This window comes from Pristiophorus japonicus, chromosome 3 (genome assembly GCF_044704955.1).
Source record: "Pristiophorus japonicus isolate sPriJap1 chromosome 3, sPriJap1.hap1, whole genome shotgun sequence".
Taxonomy (NCBI): Eukaryota; Metazoa; Chordata; class Chondrichthyes; family Pristiophoridae; genus Pristiophorus; species Pristiophorus japonicus.
Window position 1 is genome coordinate 192,023,423 of NC_091979.1, and position 20,364 is coordinate 192,043,786.

The 20,364-nt window shown below is 46.9% G+C and overlaps 1 protein-coding gene across 4 annotated transcripts in view; it reads right to left on the bottom strand.

Annotated features, from left to right (window-relative positions):
• Positions 1–20,364, bottom strand: part of col18a1a (collagen type XVIII alpha 1 chain a) — a 468,959-nt gene that overhangs the window by 77,579 nt on the left and 371,016 nt on the right. For all 4 annotated transcript variants that reach the window (XM_070876137.1, XM_070876138.1, XM_070876136.1 and 1 more), the window contains 2 exons: positions 11,134–11,178; positions 8,049–8,075 (listed from right to left, as the gene is read on the bottom strand). In XM_070876137.1, coding sequence (XP_070732238.1) covers positions 8,049–8,075; positions 11,134–11,178 — 72 coding nt within the window. The remainder of the gene's footprint in view (positions 1–8,048; positions 8,076–11,133; positions 11,179–20,364) is intronic.

Below are 20,364 nucleotides of genomic sequence, written 5' to 3' on the forward strand. Positions count from 1 at the left end.
TGTTTCCACTGATAGCGGAGACTAGAACTAGAGGACATAATCTTAGAATAAGTAGCTGCCCATTTAAAACTGAGATGAGGAGGAATTGCTCCTCTCAGAGGGTTGTAGGTTTGTGGAATTCACTGCCTCAGAGAGCTGTGGAAGCGGGGACATTGAATAAATTTAAGACAGAGATAGACAGTTTCTTAATCAATAAGGGGATAAGGGGTTATGGGGAGCAGACAGGAAAGTGGACCTGAGTCCATGATCGGATCAGCCATGATCGTATTAAATGGCGGAGCAGGCTCGAAGGGCCCTATGGCCTACTCCTGCTCCTATTTCTTATGTTCTTATGTTTATCATTGTTTTCCTGCCTTCACCTTGTGGTAATAACAGTGATCATTCTGGCGAACACCATTTATAATGCAATTGAGCCCTGTCACAAGAAATTCATTCAAAACCTCCCCTTAAAACCAGCTTCATCCTTGCATTTGGTGCTTAAAATTAGATGAGTTAATATCGCAATCAGACAAAATGGTTTGAAAACAATCACCCCTCAGGGGTTGCGAACAATAATGTTTGGCTGCATTTCCTAGTATTTATGGGCCCAAGTTTCCGATATCTGCTAGAACGGCGCACCTCCGAGAGACCCGCCTATTTTGTAGAATGAAAAGCGCACCAAAAACTTACCTCGAGATTCTCTGAGTGCAGCACAACACCGGGGGGGTGGGGTGGGGGTGCTGGGGCAGAGCTACAACCCTGGGTCAAAAAGAGTACCGGCAGTTGCGCATGTGCGCAGTGGAGTCTGTGCGCGTGCGCAGTGGCTCCTGGCCCCCAGATTCTGTGTGCGTGTGCTGCTGGCTGTGTGGGAGGGGCCCGAAGCATGCCAACCCGAGCCCTGGCTGAATGGGCTCCCTGCTGCAAGTAAGGCTGACTGGATATCTCCCCAAGGCAAGAAATATTGGACGGGTTTCACAGTGCAGGAGAAAGTCACTGGCCGAATGGGCTCCCTCATCGTGGCCAAAGTTCCGATTTCCAGCCTGCAGCACGCAGCCCCTAGCCCTGGCCGAATGGGCTCCTGGAGCGGGCAGAGTACCGATTTCCGCTTGCAGCACGAAGCCCCTAGCCCTGGCCGGGCTCCCGAATGGATAGGTGAGGTAGGAACTTTTTATTTTTTATTTATTGATTTATTGATCATTTATTATTGATGATGGTTCTTTATTTTTAAAAGTGAAGTGTTTAATGCTTTGAAAAATCCCCTAACTTCCCTCTCACTTCCCTTCCCCCTACCCCACTCCCCCCCATCTCTGGCTACCTGCGCCTAATTCTAAAGTGTACGCAAGGTTTTTCTGAGCGTACAAAAGTCGACACTTACTCCGTTGTAAGTTAGTTTGGAGTAACTTTTCAGTGCCTAAACTTGCAAAACAGGCATACGTGGCTGGTAACGCCCCCTTTTGAAAAAAAAAACTGAACTAAAACGAAAGTAAACTAACTCACTAGAACTGGAGCAAACTAAATGCCGAGAATTGCGATTTCTAAGATACTCCAAACTAAACTAGTTGCTCCAAAAAAATAGGAGCAACTCCACCCGAAACTTGGGCCCTATGGGTGAGCATTTCACCTACATACCTACAGGTTTTATGTAACATAGGAACAGGTGGAGACGTTCAGCCCCTTGAGCCTGTTCTGTCGTTCTATCAGATCATGGTTGATGCGTGCCTCAGCCCCATTACCTACCTTGGTTCCTAACCCTAATTCCTTTAACTAACAAAAATCTATCGATCTGACTCTTGAAAAGTTCAATTGACCCACGGCATTTCGGCGTAGAGAGTTCCAGATTTACACTACTCTTTATGTAAAAAAAGTGCTTTTTGTTATCCTCCGAAATGGCCAAGTTCTAATTTTAAAATTATGCCCTCTTGTTCTGGATTCCCCCACCAGAGGAAGTAGTTTTTCTGTATCTACCCTATTGAATCCCTTTATTATCAATTAGATCACCCATCAACCTTCTAAATTCAAAGTTTATGTGACCTATTCTCACAATTTAACCCTGTAAACCCTGGTATCATTCTGGTATATCTGCATTGTACATCCGCCAAGGCCAACATATCCTTCTCAAAACTGAACGCAGTACTTTAGACAGGGCCTGACCAAGGCTCCGTACAACTGAAGCATCAAAGCCTCACTTGTGTATTCCAACTCCCTTGAGATAAAGGCTAACATTCTATTAGCCTTTTAAATACATTTTTGTACCTTTTAGTGACTTGTGTACACGGACACCCAAATTCCTTTGCTCCTCCACAGTTTATAGGGCCCGAATTTCATCACGCCTAAGTTCCACCCATTTTTCAGCGGTCCCTCGGCGGTGCATGCTTTTTTAGCGGCCGCTGGGGCCGATTGGGCATGAGATTCATCCCGGTTTTGTCAGCGGGAGCGGGCGGCAGCGGGAGTCGGCAGCCAGTAGCGGGCGGCAGCGGGGGTCAGGCGGAGGTGCAGGCCTCTCAACTCAGGAAAGATAGGAGACCATGTACTGCGCCTGTGCAAAATTTGGATTTTTTTTTTGTAGTTTTTTTTGGCTGATGACCTCACTTTCCCCACAATTGGGACTGAGGATCAGCTCCGCATGCGCATAAAATCTCGCGTGTGACTTGCACCTGACAGTTACAGAGGGAAGTCATTGCGAGAGAGAGAGAAGAAAATCATCAGGCTTCCACCTTGAAAACCCATCATGAGGAGGAAGTCCAGTGTAGGGAGGCTCAGAGCTCCCTGGTTTATAAATGGTGAGCTGGAGATACTTGTCTCTGAGGTGAAGCGCCGTTACAGAGAGCTCGCCCGGGATGGTCGTGGCAAGCCAGCCCTGCCCCAAAAATAAATGCTTTTGGTGGGAAATTGTGGAGGGTGTCCGCAGTGGGTTCCATGGTTTGGGATGGAGACCAGTGCAGGAAAAGATGGAACAATGTGGTGGCGGAAGCAAGAGTAGGTAAAGATCTTATTTGTTGCACTCCCGTACTACTGAAAAAGTATATGTAACCGTTGTGTGTGTGTGTGTGTGTGTTGCATCTGCAAACCAGTTAAACATTGCAACTTTTATTTCTGCAAAGGAAAAGAACAGCCAACGCCTCAAAGCAGTGTGGCATGGGAGGGGACCCACCAGAGGTCATCGAAGTAACTGACATCGAGGAGCGTGCCTTGCTGTTGGTGGGTGACTACCCCCGTGCCACCACACATGGTGGTGCCGATCCCGTGCTACAGCATGGTAAGTTGATCATAATCTCCGGACTGTGTTACGCTCAAGTCATGCAAGGTCATGTAAAGTGATGTAAAATGCATTTTAATGTACTGTCTGTCAGCCATTTAGGGTGTGGTAATGTAGCCATGGTAGTCCTTGAAATAGGACTGTGATATGTCACAGTACTCATAGAAACATAGAAACATACAGTGCAGAAGGAGGCCATTTCGGCCCATTGTGTCCACGCCAGCCGACAAAGAGCCGCATGGCCCTGAAAGTTACATATAAACGTATGAAACCAGGTCAGCAGCCCTGAAGGTTACATATAAACCTATGAACAATGACAGAAGGGCAAAGAACACCCAGCCCAACCAGTCCGCCTCACACAATTGTGACACGCCTTATACTGAAACATTCTACACTCCACTCCAACCGGAGCCATGTTATCTCCTGGGAGAGGCAAAAACCAGATAAAAACCCAAGCCAATTTAGCGAGAAAAAAATCTGGGAAAATTCCTCTTCGACCCATCCAGGCGAAACTAGTCCAGGAGATCTGTATTTGGTTCCCTACAGTACTTACCATTATATCTGCGCCGGCCAACAAAAGGTCATCCAATCTAATCTCAATTACCAGCTCTAGGTCCGTAACCCTGCAGGTTACGGCACTTTAAGTGCCCATCCAACTATCTCTTAAAAGTGGTGAGGCTTTCTGCATCCACCACTCTTCCAGGCAGCGAGTTCCAGATCCCCACAACCCTCTGCGTAAAGAAGCCCCCCCCTCAAATCCCCTCTAAACCTTCCACCAACCACGTTAAAACTATGCCCCCTCATAATAGACCCCTCCAGCAATGGAAATAGGCCCTTACTATCCACTATGTCCAGGCCCCTCAATATTTTGTACACCTCAATGAGGTCTCCTCTCAACCTCCTCTGTTCCAATGAGAACAAACCCAGCCTATCCAATCTGTCTTCATAACTAAGATTCTCCATCCCAGGCAGCATCCTAGTAAATCTCCTCTGCACCCTCTCTAGTGCAATCACGTCCTTCCTATAATACGGCGACCAGAACTGCACACAGTGCTCCAGCTGTGGCCGAACCAAAGAATTATATAATTTAAGCATAACATCTTTGCTCTTATATTCTATGCCTCGGCCAATAAAGGCAAGCATTCCGTATACCTTCTTAACCACCTTATCCACCTGGCCTGTTACTTTCAGGGATCTGGGGACAAGCACTCCAAGGTCCCTTTGTTCATCTACACTATTAAGTGGCCTACCGCTTAATGTGTATACTCTTTCCTTATTAGCCCTCCCAAAGTACATCACCTCACACTTCTCTGAATTAAATTCCATTTGCCACTCCTCTGCCCACCTGACCAGTAGATTGACATCCTCCTGCAGCCCATGACTTTCCTCTTCATTATCAACCACACAGCCAATTTTAATGTTGTCTGCAAACTTCTTAATCATACTCCCTATATTCAAATCTAAATCGTTGAAATATACCACAAAAAGCAAGGGACCTAGTATTGAGCCCTGTGGAATCCTACTGGAAACATCCTACCAGTCACAAAAACATCCATCACCTACTATCCTTTGCTCCCTACCTCCAAAGCCAATTTTGGATCCAACTTGCCACTTTGCCCTGGATCCCATGGGCTTTAACCTTCGTGACCAGTCTACCATGTGGGACCTGATCAAAAGCTTTGCTAAAGTCCATATACAATACATCGTACGCACTACACTCATCAACCCTCTTGGTTACCGCCTCAAAAAATTCAATCAAGTTAGTCAAACACGATCTTCCCTTAACAAATCCGTGCTGACTGTCCCTAATTAATCCTTGTCTTTCCAAATGTAGATTTATCCTGTCTTTCAGGATTTTTTTCAATAATTTTCCCACCACTGAGGTTAGGCTGACAGGCCTGTAATAACTCGGCCTATCCCTTTCTCCCTTCTTAAACAAGGGTACTACATTACCAGTCCTCCAATGCTTCGGTACCATGCCCAAATCCAAAGTGAACTGGAAAATGATGGTCAATGCCTCTGCTATTTCCTCTTTTACTTCGCTCAACAGCCTGGGATGCATTTCATCCGGGTCTGGGGACTTATCTACTTTCAAAGCTGCTAAACCCCTTAATACTTCCTCTCTCACGATACTTGTGTCATCCACAATATCACACTCCTTTTCGATAACAGTATCTGCATTGCCCCTTTCCTTTGTGAAAACAGATGCAAAGTATTCGTTAAGAACCTTACCAACATCTTTCGCCTCCACACAAAGATTACCCTCATGGTCTCTAATGGTTTCTTTAGTTACCCTCTTGCTCTTAATATTTATAGAAGGGTTTTCCTTAATTTTACTAGCCAAGAATTTCTTGTGCTCTCTTAGCATTCCTAATATCCTTTTTAATTTTGCCTCTTTCTATATTCCTCTAAAGATTCTATAGTATTTAGCCATTGGTATATGAAATAAGCGTCCTTTTTTTCTTAATTCTCCCCTGTAAGTCCCTAGACATCCAGGGGGCTCTAGAATCATGTCAGCATTACCAACACCACTGCCCCCCCCCCCCCACTAAACACTGAAATGTTGTATTGTACTTGCAGATGATGAATCGTAGAGAACCGACTTAGGCACACCATCCATCTCTGGCACGCAAAGGCCATGTGTAACACCAAAACCATCCACCTCAAACTCATCAGGAGCCCCTGCCCCCACCCCCCCAAGATTCCCCATAGTCACCGCATCCACCTCCACAACCCACAGAGAGAAAGATCAGGAGGAAGAGCAGGGAGAAGACCCAGTGTTTGTCCCACTTGAGCTCGAGGAGGTGGAAGAGAAGGACTCCATCCTCTGACATGTGTGCCCCCTGTGCGCACAACATCGGTATCGGGATCCGAACCTTTGGGCTTCGAGTCGGAGTAAGCGGGATCAAGCGTTGTGAAGTGCAGGATCTGTGTCGTTAAAGTCACCAAACTGTATCCACCCAGGTTGATGCAGTGCAGCAAGGAGATGATGATGCAAGATGGGCAGAAGCAATGTAGAAATGGTTCAGCTGTCGAGGACAATCGAGACCTCCTCCAGGCCATGGCTGGGATAGCTGCCAACATTGTCTCGCTTGCAGAGCAGCATACCAACAGTATGTCGCTGCTGATCACCAGCGAACCGTCAAGTTTGTCGATGCCATGCTGCAATCGATGGTCTCTGGCTATGGCATGGAATCCCCGATGCCATACCAGCCAGTCTGACAAAACCAGAGAGTCCAGAGATGCCAGAGTCTTCCATTTCACCGCCTCCATTCTCTCCCCGACAAACACGACAGCAGCGCTCCGGGTGCACTGCTGCACAACATGCTGGTACCGACGCGGTGAGGGGCAGGGGTGCGGGTCGGCGTGGGGATGGGCAACCCATCAAGAGAAGAATGGGCCCCACTTGGGTGGGGGGGGGGGGGAAAAGAGAGGTGATGGGAGTGGGTAGAGCGTTGGGTGTTGGTGATGTTTGTATATATTGTTCATGTTGTTGTTGGTGTTTGCCTTTTGATGCTAAATGTACTGTCCTTTGAAATACTGTTAAATATTTTGCTTGACATGTTTGAATGTTGTGCCACTTTTGAATGTTGCACAATTCAATATGGACATTTTTTTTTCACTACTCTTGGTCAGTGTCTAACTTTTAGATTATGAGGGGTATGTGCTGAGAAACATACAAATGTCCTTTAAATGTAGTGCAGTGAGCTAAAATTTTTGCCTGGCAGTTATGATGCTACTTTTTTAATGGGTCCTGACAGTACCTCATTTAGCTAAGAAAAGGGTCACCAATGCAAGATGGGTGGCTTTGAATGACAGATAGTTCCAAAACTTGAAGGCCAGACATTATGGTTGGCATTTGAGTGTACAGTTTTTGGGTTAATAGATCGCCAAACACGACCCCTAACATTACATGTTATTCAATCAAATTATAACAGTGGAATATATATATATTTGCAACTTCTGTATTTGAACAAATGTTCTTGTCAAGATCTCATCCTGGCGGGTAGTATGGACTACTGCCGACGGTACTTCTCTGATGAATTTCCTGCCGGGCGGTAGGTTGGCAGTCCATGAGTTTTTTCCGCCAAACTGGGATTTTTGAGTTGCAGTTCGGCGGTTGTGGGCGGTAGTGCGATTAAATTCGGGCCCATAGTCTCTGAGCATTAAGAAAATATTCTTATTCGTCTTTCTCGCATCCAAAGTGGAGGATTTCACACTTTCCCACATTGAATTCCATCTGCCACAGTTTTGCCCACTCGCTTAATCTGTCTATGTCAATTTGTACCTTCTCTCCCTCATCTACACAACCTACCATGCCTTCTATTTAACAGCACCTCCTCATGATCAGCATTACACGGTCGATGGACAGTGGCATGGGATTCCTGAAAGAGTTCAGCCACGATCAGGTGTAGGCACAATACAGTCAGCTGAAGAGCCTCGTTCACTCAGCTGACACGTGTGTCCCTGGTGATAAAACATTTGAAATCCACCCAGCTGACGACAGACCCAAGTGCTGATGGATTAAAATGACAGGCACCGTCTCAACTTGATCGACATCCCTGTCATCAAGGAGGTAATGGACGGCAAGGCAATGGCGGAGCAGCAGGCCCAATGAATTGGTCAGATCGAAAACTTCTGTGCCGTATCCGTGCCAACCCAGCCCTCCAATTGGTCAGAAACCCTTGCTTCCTCATTCTGCATGCTGCATAACAATTGGGAAATCTTGATTATGGCCAACAAAGCAACACTGGAGGGCAACAGCTGCCAGCCAAGCAAGTGTAGACAGACATCTCAAATAGTCAGGACTCACCTGTTCTCCTTTGATACCTAGCTCGCCCTAATGAAGAAGAAAAAAAAACAGGCCATCAGGAACATAGGAAGAGAAGATCATTCAGTCTCTCGAGATTGTTAGAAACACAGAAACATAGAAAATAGGTGCAGGAGTAGGCCATTCGGCCCTTCGAGCCTGCACCGCCATTCAATGAGTTCATGGCTGAACATGCAACTTTAGTACCCCATTCCTGCTTTCTCGCCATACCCCTTGATCCCCCGAGTAGTAAGGACTTCATCTAACTCCTTTTTGAATATATTTAGTGAATTGGCCTCAACAACTTTCTGTGGTAGAGAATTCCACAGGTTCACCACTCTCTGGGTGAAGAGGTTTCTCCTCATCTCGGTCCTAAATGGCTTACTCCTTATCCTTAGACTGTGACCCCTTATTCTGGACTTCCCCAACATTGGGAACATTCTTCCTGCATCTAACCTGTCTAAACCCGTCAGAATTTTAAACGTTTCTATGAAGTCCCCTCTCATTCTTCTGAACTCCAGTGAATACAAGCCCAGTTGATGCAGTCTTTCTTGATATGTCAGTCCCGCCATCCCGGGAATCAGTCTGGTGAACCTTCGCTGCACTCCCTCAATAGCAAGAATGTCCTTCCTCAAGTTAGGAGACCAAAACTGTACACAATACTCCAGGTGTGGCCTCACCAAGGCCCTGTACAACTGTAGTAACACCTCCCTGCCCCTGTACTCAAATCCCCTCGCTATGAAGGCCAACATGCCATTTGCTTTCTTAACCGCCTGCTGTACCTGCATGCCAACCTTCAATGACTGATGTACTATGACACCCAGGTCTCGCTGCACCTCCCCTTTTCCTAATCTGTCACCATTCAGATAATAGTCTGTGTCTCTGTTTTTACCACCAAAGTGGACAACCTCACATTTATCCACATTATACTTCATCTGCCATGCATTTGCCCACTCACCTAACCTATCCATGTCACTCTGCAGCGGCATAGCATCCTCCTCGCAGCTCACACTGCCACCCAACTTAGTGTCATCTGCAAATTTGGAGATACTACATTTAATCCTCTCGTCTAAATCATTAATGTACAATGTAAACAGCTGGGACCCCAGCACAGAACCTTGCGGTACCCCACTAGTCACTGCCCGCCATTCTGAAAAGTACTCATTTACTCCTACTCTTTGCTTCCTGTCTGCCAATTAGTTTTCAATCCACGTCAGCACACTACCCCCAATCCCATGTGCTTTAACTTTGCACACTAATCTCTTGTGTGAGACTTTGTCGAAAGCCTTCTGAAAGTCCAAATACACCACATCAACTGGTTCTCCCTTGTCCACTCTACTGGAAACATTCTCAAAAAATTTCAGAAGATTTGTCAAGCATGATTTCCCTTTCACAAATCCATGCTGACTTGGACCTATCATGTCACCTCTTTCCAAACGCGCTGCTATGACATCCCTAATAATTGATTCCGTCAATTTCCCCACTACTGATGTCAGGCTGACCGGTCTATAATTCCCTGCTTTCTCTCTCCCTCCTTTTTTTAAAAAAAAAAGTGGGGTTATACATTGGCTACCCTCCAGTCCATAGGAACTGATCCAGTCTATGGAATGTTGGAAAATGACTGTCAATGCATCCGCTATTTCCAAAGCCACCTCCTTAACTACTCTGGGATACAGAATTCCGCCATTCAATTAAATTTTGACTGATCTGTATCTCAACTCCATATACCCGCCTTGGTTCCATATCCCTTAATACCCTTACCCAACAAAAATCTATCAATCTCAGGTTTGATATTTTCAATTGACCCCCAGCCTCAACAGCTTTTTTGGGGGGAGTTCCAGATTTCCTCTACCCTTTGTGTGAAGAAGCCCGTCCTGACTTCACCCCTGAACGGCAGAACTCTAACTTTAAGGTCATAATCTCTTGTTCTAGACTCCCCAATTAACTAAGAGAAAGGTTAGCATGGATCAATTTTATTCCACTTAATTCTGAAGTAATGTGCACCCACTCTCATTATTTATGTTTTAGCTACTTGTACAAACAATTTGTAACTATTACTTAGTTTTGATTTTGGAGGCCACCCTGATGTGTGACAACCCTTCCCACAATTGGATAGATAATTACAAGCTTTGCAAGCACTAAAGCAGATGCAGTGAGATAAGGTTTACCAGTTAGCTTCTTGTTGCAGGGCCTCGCTCAATAAGGAGGGCAGATCAGCAAGTGAAACCTGGAAGTTAGTATGCCCGATCTGTGGCTCCCCCAAGTTTTCAGCCACTAACATTATAAACTGGAATATTGGGAGAGCGGCGGATGGTGGAATACTGAATCCATGGCCAACTTTCCAGTGAGACAAGTGCTACATCGCATGGCTCCGAGCTGGAGTGGTCCCAGCTTATATGTAATGCAAGTGACTCTTTCTATTTGGTACAATTAGATGGTGAGGTGTGTTCCCAGCCAATCTAACTAAACAAAACTCTCTCTTAGTGGTAGCACTCTCGCTTCTGAGTCAGAAGGTCATGGGTTCAAGTCTCGACTCCAGAGACTGAGGGAGTGATGCACTGTCGGAGGTGCCTTCTTTCGGATGAGGCATTAAACCTCTCAGGTGGACATAAATGATCCCATGGCACTATTTCGAAGATGAGCAGGGGAGTTATCCCCAGTGTCTTGGCTAATATTTATCCCTCAACCAACATCATTAAAAACAGGTGACCTTGTCATTTGTCTTATTGCTGTTTGTTGGACCTCACTGGGCACAGATTGGTTGCTGCATTTCCTACATTACAACAGTGGTTACCCATCCAAATGTACTTCTTTGGCTGTCACATGCTTTGAGAAGTACTGAGGTCGTGAAAGGTGTTATATAAATGCAAGTTCTTTCTTTTCTATCTTTCTTTTTCATCAAGAACCCCAATGGACCCAGTTCATCACAGTTAAGGCTTCTGCCTCAGTTGCTGTCCATTCACCCCAACAGACACATGTACGTCAACGAACCAGGTTGTTTGCAAATAATAGATAGCGAGGATTAACAAAAGTCTCAATCAGGAAACCTAGCCTCATGCTCCTGTGGCTGTAAGGATGAACTCCTCACCTTCAATCCAGGAACTCCCGGTAGTCCAGGTACTCCCGGGTACCCCTATAGATAAGAAGAAAATTAAATGTGATGTTACAAGGCATTTAAAAGTGATGCGCCATTCTTCAACAACTGCCTGAAATGGTCATTTCTGCCCCATTGTACTTAGTACTGAAAATGAATAGTCTATTTGCAAGGACTTTGGCTGAATCATCACCGTACCTTTTAATGGCATTCACCAGGATTTTGTCCAACAACGATTGGCCTAAGTCTGAAGTATTCATCTGAAAAAACGTCTTCTTAAAAACTCACTACAGAACAGCTTATCTTCCTGTCTGTTTCCCCAAGGTTCCGTTTTGAACTGCGCCAAGCAGTGGAGAAAGCTGGAAGCTGGGATTGAGCAACAAAACTTCGCTCATTTTTCTTTTTTTGGAAGAAGGTTCCTTTGGTTGAGTAGATGGGGCCTATACTCTCTAGAGTTTAGAAGAATGAGGTGTGATCACATTGAAACGTATAAGATTCTGAGGGAGATTGACAGGGTAGATGCTGAGAGGTTGCTTCCCCTGGCTGGAGAGTCTAGAACTAGGGGGCATAGTCTCAGGAAAAGGAGTCGGCATTTAAGACTGAGATGGGATTTAGTGAGAAGGAGGAACTGAAGGAAATCCTTATTAGGTGGGAAATTGTATTAGGGAAATTGATGGGATTGAAGTAAGATAAATTCCCGGGGCCTGATATCTGCATCCCAGAATACTTAAGGAAGAGGCCCTAGAAATAGTGGATGCATTGGTGATTATTTACCAACAGTCTATCGACTCTGGATCAGTTCCTGTGTACTGGAGGATAGCTAATGTAACATCACTTTTTAAGAAAGGAGGGAGAGAGAAAACGGGTAATTATAGACCACTTAGCCTGACATCAGTGGTGGGGAAAATGTTGGAATCAATTATTAAAGATGAAATAGCAACGCATTTGGAAAGCAGTGATAGGATCGGTCCAAGTCAGCATGGATTTATGAAAGGGAAATCATGCTTGACAAATCTTCTAGAATTTTTTGAGGATGTAACTGATAGAGTGGACAAGGGAGAACCAGTGGATGTGGTGTATTTGTACATTCAAAAGGCTTTTGACAAGGTCCCACACAAGAGATTGTTGTGCAAAATTAAAGCACATGGTATTGGGGGTAATGTACTGACGTGGATAAAGAACTGGTTGGCAGACAGGAAACAGAGGGTTGGGATAAACGGGTCCTTTTCAGAATGGCAGGCAGTGACTAGTGGGGTGCCACAAGGCTCAGTGCTGGAACTCCAGCTATTTACAATATACATTAATGATTTAGATGAAGGAATTGAGTGTAATATCTCCAAGTTTGCAGATGACACTAAGCTAGGTGGCGGTGTGAGCTGTGAGGAGGATGCTAAGAGGCTGCAAGGTGACTTGGACAGGTTAAGTGAGTGGGCAAATGCATGGCAGATGTGGATAAATATGAGGTTATCCACTTTGGTGGCAAAAACACGAAGGCAGAACATTATCTGAATGGCGGCAGATTAGGAAAAGGGGAGGTGCAACGAGACCTGGGTGTCATGGTACATCAGGCATTGAAAGTTGGCATGCAGGTACAGCAGGTGGTGAAAAAGGCAAATGGTATTTTGGCCTTCATAGCTAGGGGATTTGAGTATAGGAGCAGGGAGGTCTTACTGCAGTTGTACAGGGCCTTGGTGAGGCCTCACCTGGAGTATTGTGCTCAGTTTTGGTCTCCTAATCTGAGGAAGGATGTTCTTGCTATTGAGGGAGCGCAGCGAAGGTTCACCAGATTGATTCCCGGGATGGCAGGACTGACATATGAGGAGAGACTTGATCGACTGGGCCTGTATTCTCTGGAGTTTAGAAGGATGAGAGGAGATCTCATAGAAACATATAAAATTCTGACGGGACTGAACAGTTCGATGTCCAGGATAGGTTAGAATATTCCCGATGTTGGGGAAATCCAGGACCAGGGGACATAGTCTAAGGATAAGGGGTAAGCCATTTAGGACCGAGATGAGGAGAAACTTCTTCACTCAGAGAGTTGTTAACCTGTGGAATTCCCTAATTCCCTACCGCAGAGAGTTGTTGATGCCAGTTCATTGGATATATTCAAGAGGGAGTTAGATATGGCCCTTACCACTAAAGGAATCAAGGGTTTTAGAGAGAAAGCAGGAAAGGGATACTGAAGTGAATGATCAGCCATGATCTTATTGAATGGTGGTGCAGGTTCGAAGGGCCGAATGGCCTACTCCTGCACCTATTTTCTATGTTTCTATGTAATTTCTTTACTCAGAGGGTTATGAAGCTTTGGAATTCTCTGCCCCAAAGAGCTGTCTCAGTCGTTGAGTGTATTCAAGGCTGAGATAGATAGGTTTTTGGAATCTAAATGAATCAAGGGATATGGGGATAGGGAAGGAAAGTGGAGTTGAGGTCAAAGGTCAGCGATTATCTTACTGAATGGCGGAGGAGGTTTGAGAGGCCATATGGCCTACTCCTGCTCTTAATTCTTATGTTCTTACTCAGCAGGTCAGGCAGCATCCATGGAGAGAAAAACAGAGTTACCGTTTCAGGTCGATGACCTTTCGTCAGAACATTAACTCTGCTTTTCTCTCCGCAGATGCTGAGGGGTCCAAATTTCCCCCCTCTATAAGCTGAGTGGTATGGCCTTACCGACCGGAGAAAGACGGATGGGCTGACCCATCTGAAATGGCCCCCGGGCCAGGAGCGACAGGAACAGGTTTCCGCCCCACCCGTTTTCCCACCCCATCAGGCACGTGCTGGCCTCTTACCAACTGGCGGCGACCCCCTTTCTGACCCCCGTGGGAAATTGCCCCATGCGGAGGGCGCGTTGCAGCGGTCGCCATCTTATTTTAATTGTCGGCCGACTGCCAGGTCAGCCCGACAATGGTGGCCATGGATTCAGTCAGGCCATCAACAGGCAGCCGGCACCCGCTCTTGGGTACCGGGCCACTGGCCCTTTAACTGAAGGGGCGGGAAGGTGTGACGCAACATAATGACAATGGCTCCGACCCACCGCTCTGACCGAAAAAATCAACTTGGATCTGAAAACACGGACCATGGATTGGGGGGGCAGGGGGGAGAAAAATCTTAAATAATGGTCGGTGCACCCCGCTTGAGGTGGAGAGCAATTTCGTCCACTGAGTGTTTCCAGCATTTTCTGTTTTTAAATCTAGCAATTTGTTGGCTAACATGGAAAAAAATGACGATATAAGCTGCCTGAAAAACTCAACTGGTTCGACAAATGTCACCCCTACCTTGTCTGGCCTACAAGTAATTCCAATCCCTCGGGTGGCCCTGCAAGCTGGGGCAATTGGGGCTGAACAATAAATGTACCCTTGCTGGTGTCGTCTACTTTCTGAGAACACATTTGGATAATTGTTGTCATGCCAGTGGAGCCCTGAAGTGCTCCCTTAGACCCTCAGCCACTTTGGGAGTTCAAATCATAAGAGTTACAACTGTATGAAGGGTATACTATGGAGCATTCTCACTGGTTAACTCTTTCTTCTGCCTCATGTCTTGTAGTTAGGGTGAGAGGAGGCTCGTGTTCAGCATAAATGTCGACCAGTTGGGACGAATAACATGCTTCTGTGCTGTAAATTCTATGTACCTTGACAGACCAGCAAATGCTACCTCCCTCCACCTCCTGTTCTTCCAACCTTGCGTTGTAGGGCAGTGCAGAAGAGAGGGCAATGCTGTATCAGTGCAGCACACTACACAGTTGCAAAGAGTATTAGACAGTACGGAGTAAAAGGAGGTCATTTGGCCCATCAAGCTCACTCCATCTAGAGTCCATGCATGTTTATTTGATCATACACTCCTCCCCCAACTCCCCATGACCACTTACTGTTGCTTAAATATGAGAACAGGATCCTCTCCATGTCTTCACTAGGGGGGAAAAATCAAGCAGTGCTCTTGTTATCTCTGTGGCTGTCCATCCCTTTGCCCAAGAGATAGCGATCCAGCGCTCATTCAAATGACTCAGTCAGCTCCCTCAGCTTATTCCAAATCATTCACAAATATTGTGATGTTTAGAGTTCCCAGAACAGGTCTTTATGAAACACCCATGTTTCATTTATCCACAGGCAGAGTGGATAGTATCAACTGTGGCTCAATGAGTAGCACTCTCACTGTTATGTCTTTAATACTTTTATGAATGACTCCACGAGGTCTAGTATTGTACGTGAGCTATTGTGACCTTAGTCCCATTTATTGTAACTCCAGAATGAGGCACAAGCATGGTGGGCAGCCTTTTATACTGGGCCCTACACACCTATGCAGGTGACCCTCAGGTCTCCCACCGCAGTGCCCTCTGGTGGCACATCTTATGTGACTATACAGTTTGTATACATGGTCTAAATACAGGTCTAAATTGACTCGTACATTGACGGTGACCTGGGCTTTGCTCTTCATGGTTGACCATTGGAGGGTTGCTTCTAGCTTGGATGGGTTGGTAGTGAGATTTGTTGCCAAAGGAGGTCCCAGTGGTTTCTGGTTATGAGTCCATGACTACTCCATTCTCCCTCCCACACAGAGATCATGCTAATGGCCCGTTACATGTAAATTGCATTCAAGTTCATCAAATGGATTTTACATTTACATCTTGGTACATTTGTTGGGTGGATTACAATTGCGTTTCTTTTTGTGTGGTATATTTACATGATCAGTACAGGTATCTCAGTATAGGTACACAAGGACATCACGGCCGGATGGGCCGCAGTGCCCCATGCTAGTGGGTCTGTGGCGAGGTGAGCTCATTTTGCTCGAGTTGCTGGAGCTCAGGGCTCTTGCCGTTATTTCTAGTGTTGGGCAGGCCCAAAGACAGCTGATGTGTCTGTGATCTCCCTGTCCTTTTCGTTTGCACAGTGTCACTGCTGCTCCCTGGGAAGCAGTCTGAGCGAGTGAGTGTTTCGTCTAAGCGACGGTGGGGCTGCCTTGTCTTGTCTAGCAGTTCGTAGGGGACTGCTGACTCGCTTTCCTTCAGGGCACCATTGTGAGCACTCTCTAATTTGGGATCCTGGCTGGTCCAGGTCCTGTTCGGAAGAGCCGTTGCGGGTGACCCTTCGCTCTTGGGCATTGCCGTGGTGGCGAGTGGGTTTGTGGACTGCGCCTTTTTCACCCGGGTGGTGGGTGATGGTAGCTGACTGCGAGCATAGGCGCAGTTTACGGTTTCTGGCCCGTGGTGGTTCATGCCATCGGGTGCCTGCAATGTTAAACTGATCTGAGGCAGGGTATCGCTACCGATGCCTCTGCTCTCCGGGGATCATTTACTCTGCGGCTTGTCTACTTCTGTCAGCACTGGGGACACTTTATGATACGTCGTTCTGGTCCCAGGGACACAGGCTACAGGATTGGGTAGCCCGCTGGACCTGTATACGACCATTAGGTGTTCGCCTGCTACATTGGCTGATTGCAATTTGCACCCGACATCACTCAACAACATTTTGCTTGTTACAGCTGGACTTTTACATTGAACTGCTTGAAATTGGTAACCATTCAAAAATGGCGGGTTGCTGGCCTCCTTTAAAATGGCCTTACTACTTTTACCCCAATCGTCTTCCTTCCGTGTCGTTGCTCCATTAGCGCTGCACCTCGTGGTTTGGACGCCATCTTTTCCCTGTCCATGATGTCGATTGCCGCGATCTTCTTTCCCAGGGATTCTGCCACTGAAGCTGGGAAGGCATCCTCGGATCTAATCTTCCTCCCCAGTAGTCCTGCCACTGAAACCGGGAAGGTGCATTCGGGTCGTCTCGGCCGGATCATCGCCACACAGTCGTGATGAGCGGTCTGTGCCTCGGGGACTGCGCGGATCTGCTTTCCGGTGCCTGGTCCAACCGAAGGTGGGGGCTTGCTCTGCCTCTGAGCATGGGGGACGTCGATCGCTGGAGGGATGAAGTCTTCCCAGTTCCAATGAATCTTCCCCATCCATCTTCCTCCAAGTAGCATTGGTCCATCACCTGAAACAATGCACAATGCTAAATTGTGCACCACGCGATAATGGGATACACTTACATCCGCACTACCAACAACTGATATCAGTTCCTTGGTGTAGGTGCGCAGCTTTGCCTGAACCGGGACCAGCTTGGGTCGTTCAGCTTGATCGTTCCATAGCCTCTCAAAGGCTTCCTGGCTCATTACTGACTGACTCGCCCCCGTGTCCACTTCCATGAAGACTGGAATGCCATTTATCTCGACTTCCATTATCACTGGAGGACAATCTGTGGTGCAGATATATACTCCATACACTTCGTCCTGAGACTGAGCTGCCTTTCTAGCCATCTCCTCGTAATCCGTGCTGGATTCACAGCCATTTGTTGACTCCTCTTCCACGTGGTGAGTCATAGCTCTTTTGCACATTCGCTGGAGGTAGCCCTTTGTGCTGCAGCCTTTGCACACATAGTCTCTGAACCGACACTGATGAGCCCTGTGATTACCTCCGCAACGCCAGCATGGTGCTACTCAACTTATGTTTGCACCCCTCGGCGGACTCTGAGTTAAAGGATTCGGGGGCCTGTAAGCTCTGCCCTGGGCAGATTCACATTCAACAGCTCTGCCCGTGAAAGGCGACATTCTGTTTACAGTACTTGCTGGGTTTGAGTCCTGAGAGTGAGTCATCATCTGCTTGGTGCTGCAGCTTGAGGTCACGAACACCTGGCTGATGCTGATGGCCTTCTGCAGAGTGACGGTGGTTTCGGCAGACAATAGCCTGTGAAGAAGGGCCTCATGACCAGTGCCAACTACGAAGACATCCCGCAAAGCATCGGCGAGGGATGCGCCGAATTCACACGGTCCTGCCAGCCTTCTGAGGTCGGTAACATACTTCGCAATTTCCTGGCCCTCGGGGCGGCGGTGTGTATAAAATCAATGCCTGGCCATGAGGATGCTCTCCTTCAGTTTGAGTTGGTCCCGAATTAGCACTTTCAGTTCCTCGTATGACTTGGTCATTGTTTTCTCTGGTGCAAGCAAGTCCCTGACGAGGCCGTAGACTGCGGGCCCACAACTGGTCAACAGGATAGCTCTGCGCTTATCTGCCAGTGTGGCCAGATCATCGCCTACCAGGTCATTTGCTACGAAATATTGTCGAGCCGCTCCGTAAAAGGCTTCCCAATCTTCACCCTCTGAGAACTTTTCTAATGCACCGTTAGTCATTTTTGCGTGAAAGTTCGTAATCTCGTCGCCAGTTGTTATGTCTTTACTACTCTTATGAATGACTCCATGAGGTCTAGTATTGTACTTAAGCTGTTGTGACCTTAGTTCCATTTATTGTAACTCCAGAGTGAGGCAGCCTTTTATACTGGGCCCTGTACACCTATGCAGGTGACCCTCAGGTCTCCCACCTCAGTGCCCTCTGGTGGCACACCTTATGTGACTATACAGTTAGTATACATGGTCTACATACATGACACTCACCTCTGAGTCAGAAGGTTGTGGGTTCAAGTCCCATTCCTGGAGATAGGGAGGGTCGAGGACATGGAGGGAAGTGAACACAAGAATGAGAATTTTAAAATGAAAGATTGGCAACCTGAGCGCAGCCTGAAGGAAATTAAATGGGGACTGATGGAAATGTTTAAAGTCTGATGAACCAGGAATTAAGTGGTGGTTGCACATACACTAATTATACACATCAGGGAGATGATGATTATGGTGGGGATGCAACCAGGTCTTCAAATTATTGCAGCGTGTTCAAGATGTGGAGATCAACGAGCTTAAGAGTTAAGCCCTGGAAACAGAACTAGATGAGAAGAATCCAAAAATAGAAAACCACAATCTGTGTCAGCCGTGGCTCAGTGGCGAGCACTCTCGTATCTGAGTTTAAAGGTTGTGGGTTCAAATCCCAATCCAGAGACTGACACTCCAGGAGTGCTGCACTGTTGGAGGTGCCATCTTTTGGATGAGACACTAAAGTGAGGACCCGTCTGCTCTCTCAGGTGAATGTAAAAGATTCCATGTCACTAGTCAAAGAAGAGCAGGGGAGTTTTCCTCAAAGTCTGTCAAAATCTGTCACAAAACCAACATTACGAAAGCAGATGATCATAGAATCATAGGACCCGAATTTGGTGGCCTTACCGCCCACTGCCACTGAGTTTTTTGGGCAGTCTCCACTCGGTGCTAGTTTCCTCTAGGCCTCCTGCCGGTGGGAGGGGAGGACCGCTGGAAACCGCTCGCTGACTGCTGCTAGCGTGCAAGGCGCGTAAGTGTCCTCCCACCCGCCAAGCTGCTAGATTGATGCAGGCGGGAGTCGGCGGCAGCAGAGAGAAGGACTGCTGTGTGAAGGCAGGTCTAACCCCAACGGTAAGTAAGAAGACCTGCAAAAAAAGTGTTATATATGTATTTACTCTGTACAGCTACCAGAGGGCTCATTCTCCGGAGGCCCAAGGGGTTCCATAATGCCTTGGGAGCACAGGTATTTAACGAGGCTTCACAGGTTGGAGAGGCACTCTGGAAACTTGCAATAAAAGACTACGGTCACACTTCACTTTGAACTCACAGTGTTCAGTCTGACTCTTTCTCCATACACTACAACTGGCGACGAGATACAGATAGTGAACCCAAAGATGCAGAGAACGGTGGGCATCCTGGAGAAATTTTCAGAGGGAGATGATTGGGAAACTTTTGTGGAGCGACTCGACCAATACTTCATGGCCAACGAGCTAGATGGGGAAGAGTGCGCTGCCAAACGAAGGGCGATCCTCCTCACCGTCTGTGGGGCATCAACGTATGGCCTCATGAAGAATCTGCTCACTCCAGCGAAATCCACGGAGAAATCGTACGACGATTTGTGCACACTGGTCCGAGAGCATTTGAATCCGAAGGAAAGCGTTCTGATGGCGAGATACCGGTTCTACACCTACAAAAGATCTGAAGGCCAGGAAGTGGTGAGTTATGTCGCCGAGCTAAGATGCCTTGCAGGACATTGCGAATTTGAAGGACATTTGGAGCACATGCTCAGAGACTTTTTCATACTTAGCATTGGCCACGAAACCATACTTCGCAAACTTTTGAATGTAGAGACCCCAACCTTAAGTAAGGCCATAGCGATAGCCCAGGCGTTCATTGCCACCAGTAACAATACGAAGCAAATCTCTCAGCACACAAGTGCTGCTACAAGTACTGTGAACAAAATGATGATGTTTTCGAATCATAACGTACAGGGCAGGTCACACATACCTGCAGCTGCTCATCCACAGATGTCTCAGAGTCCACCAT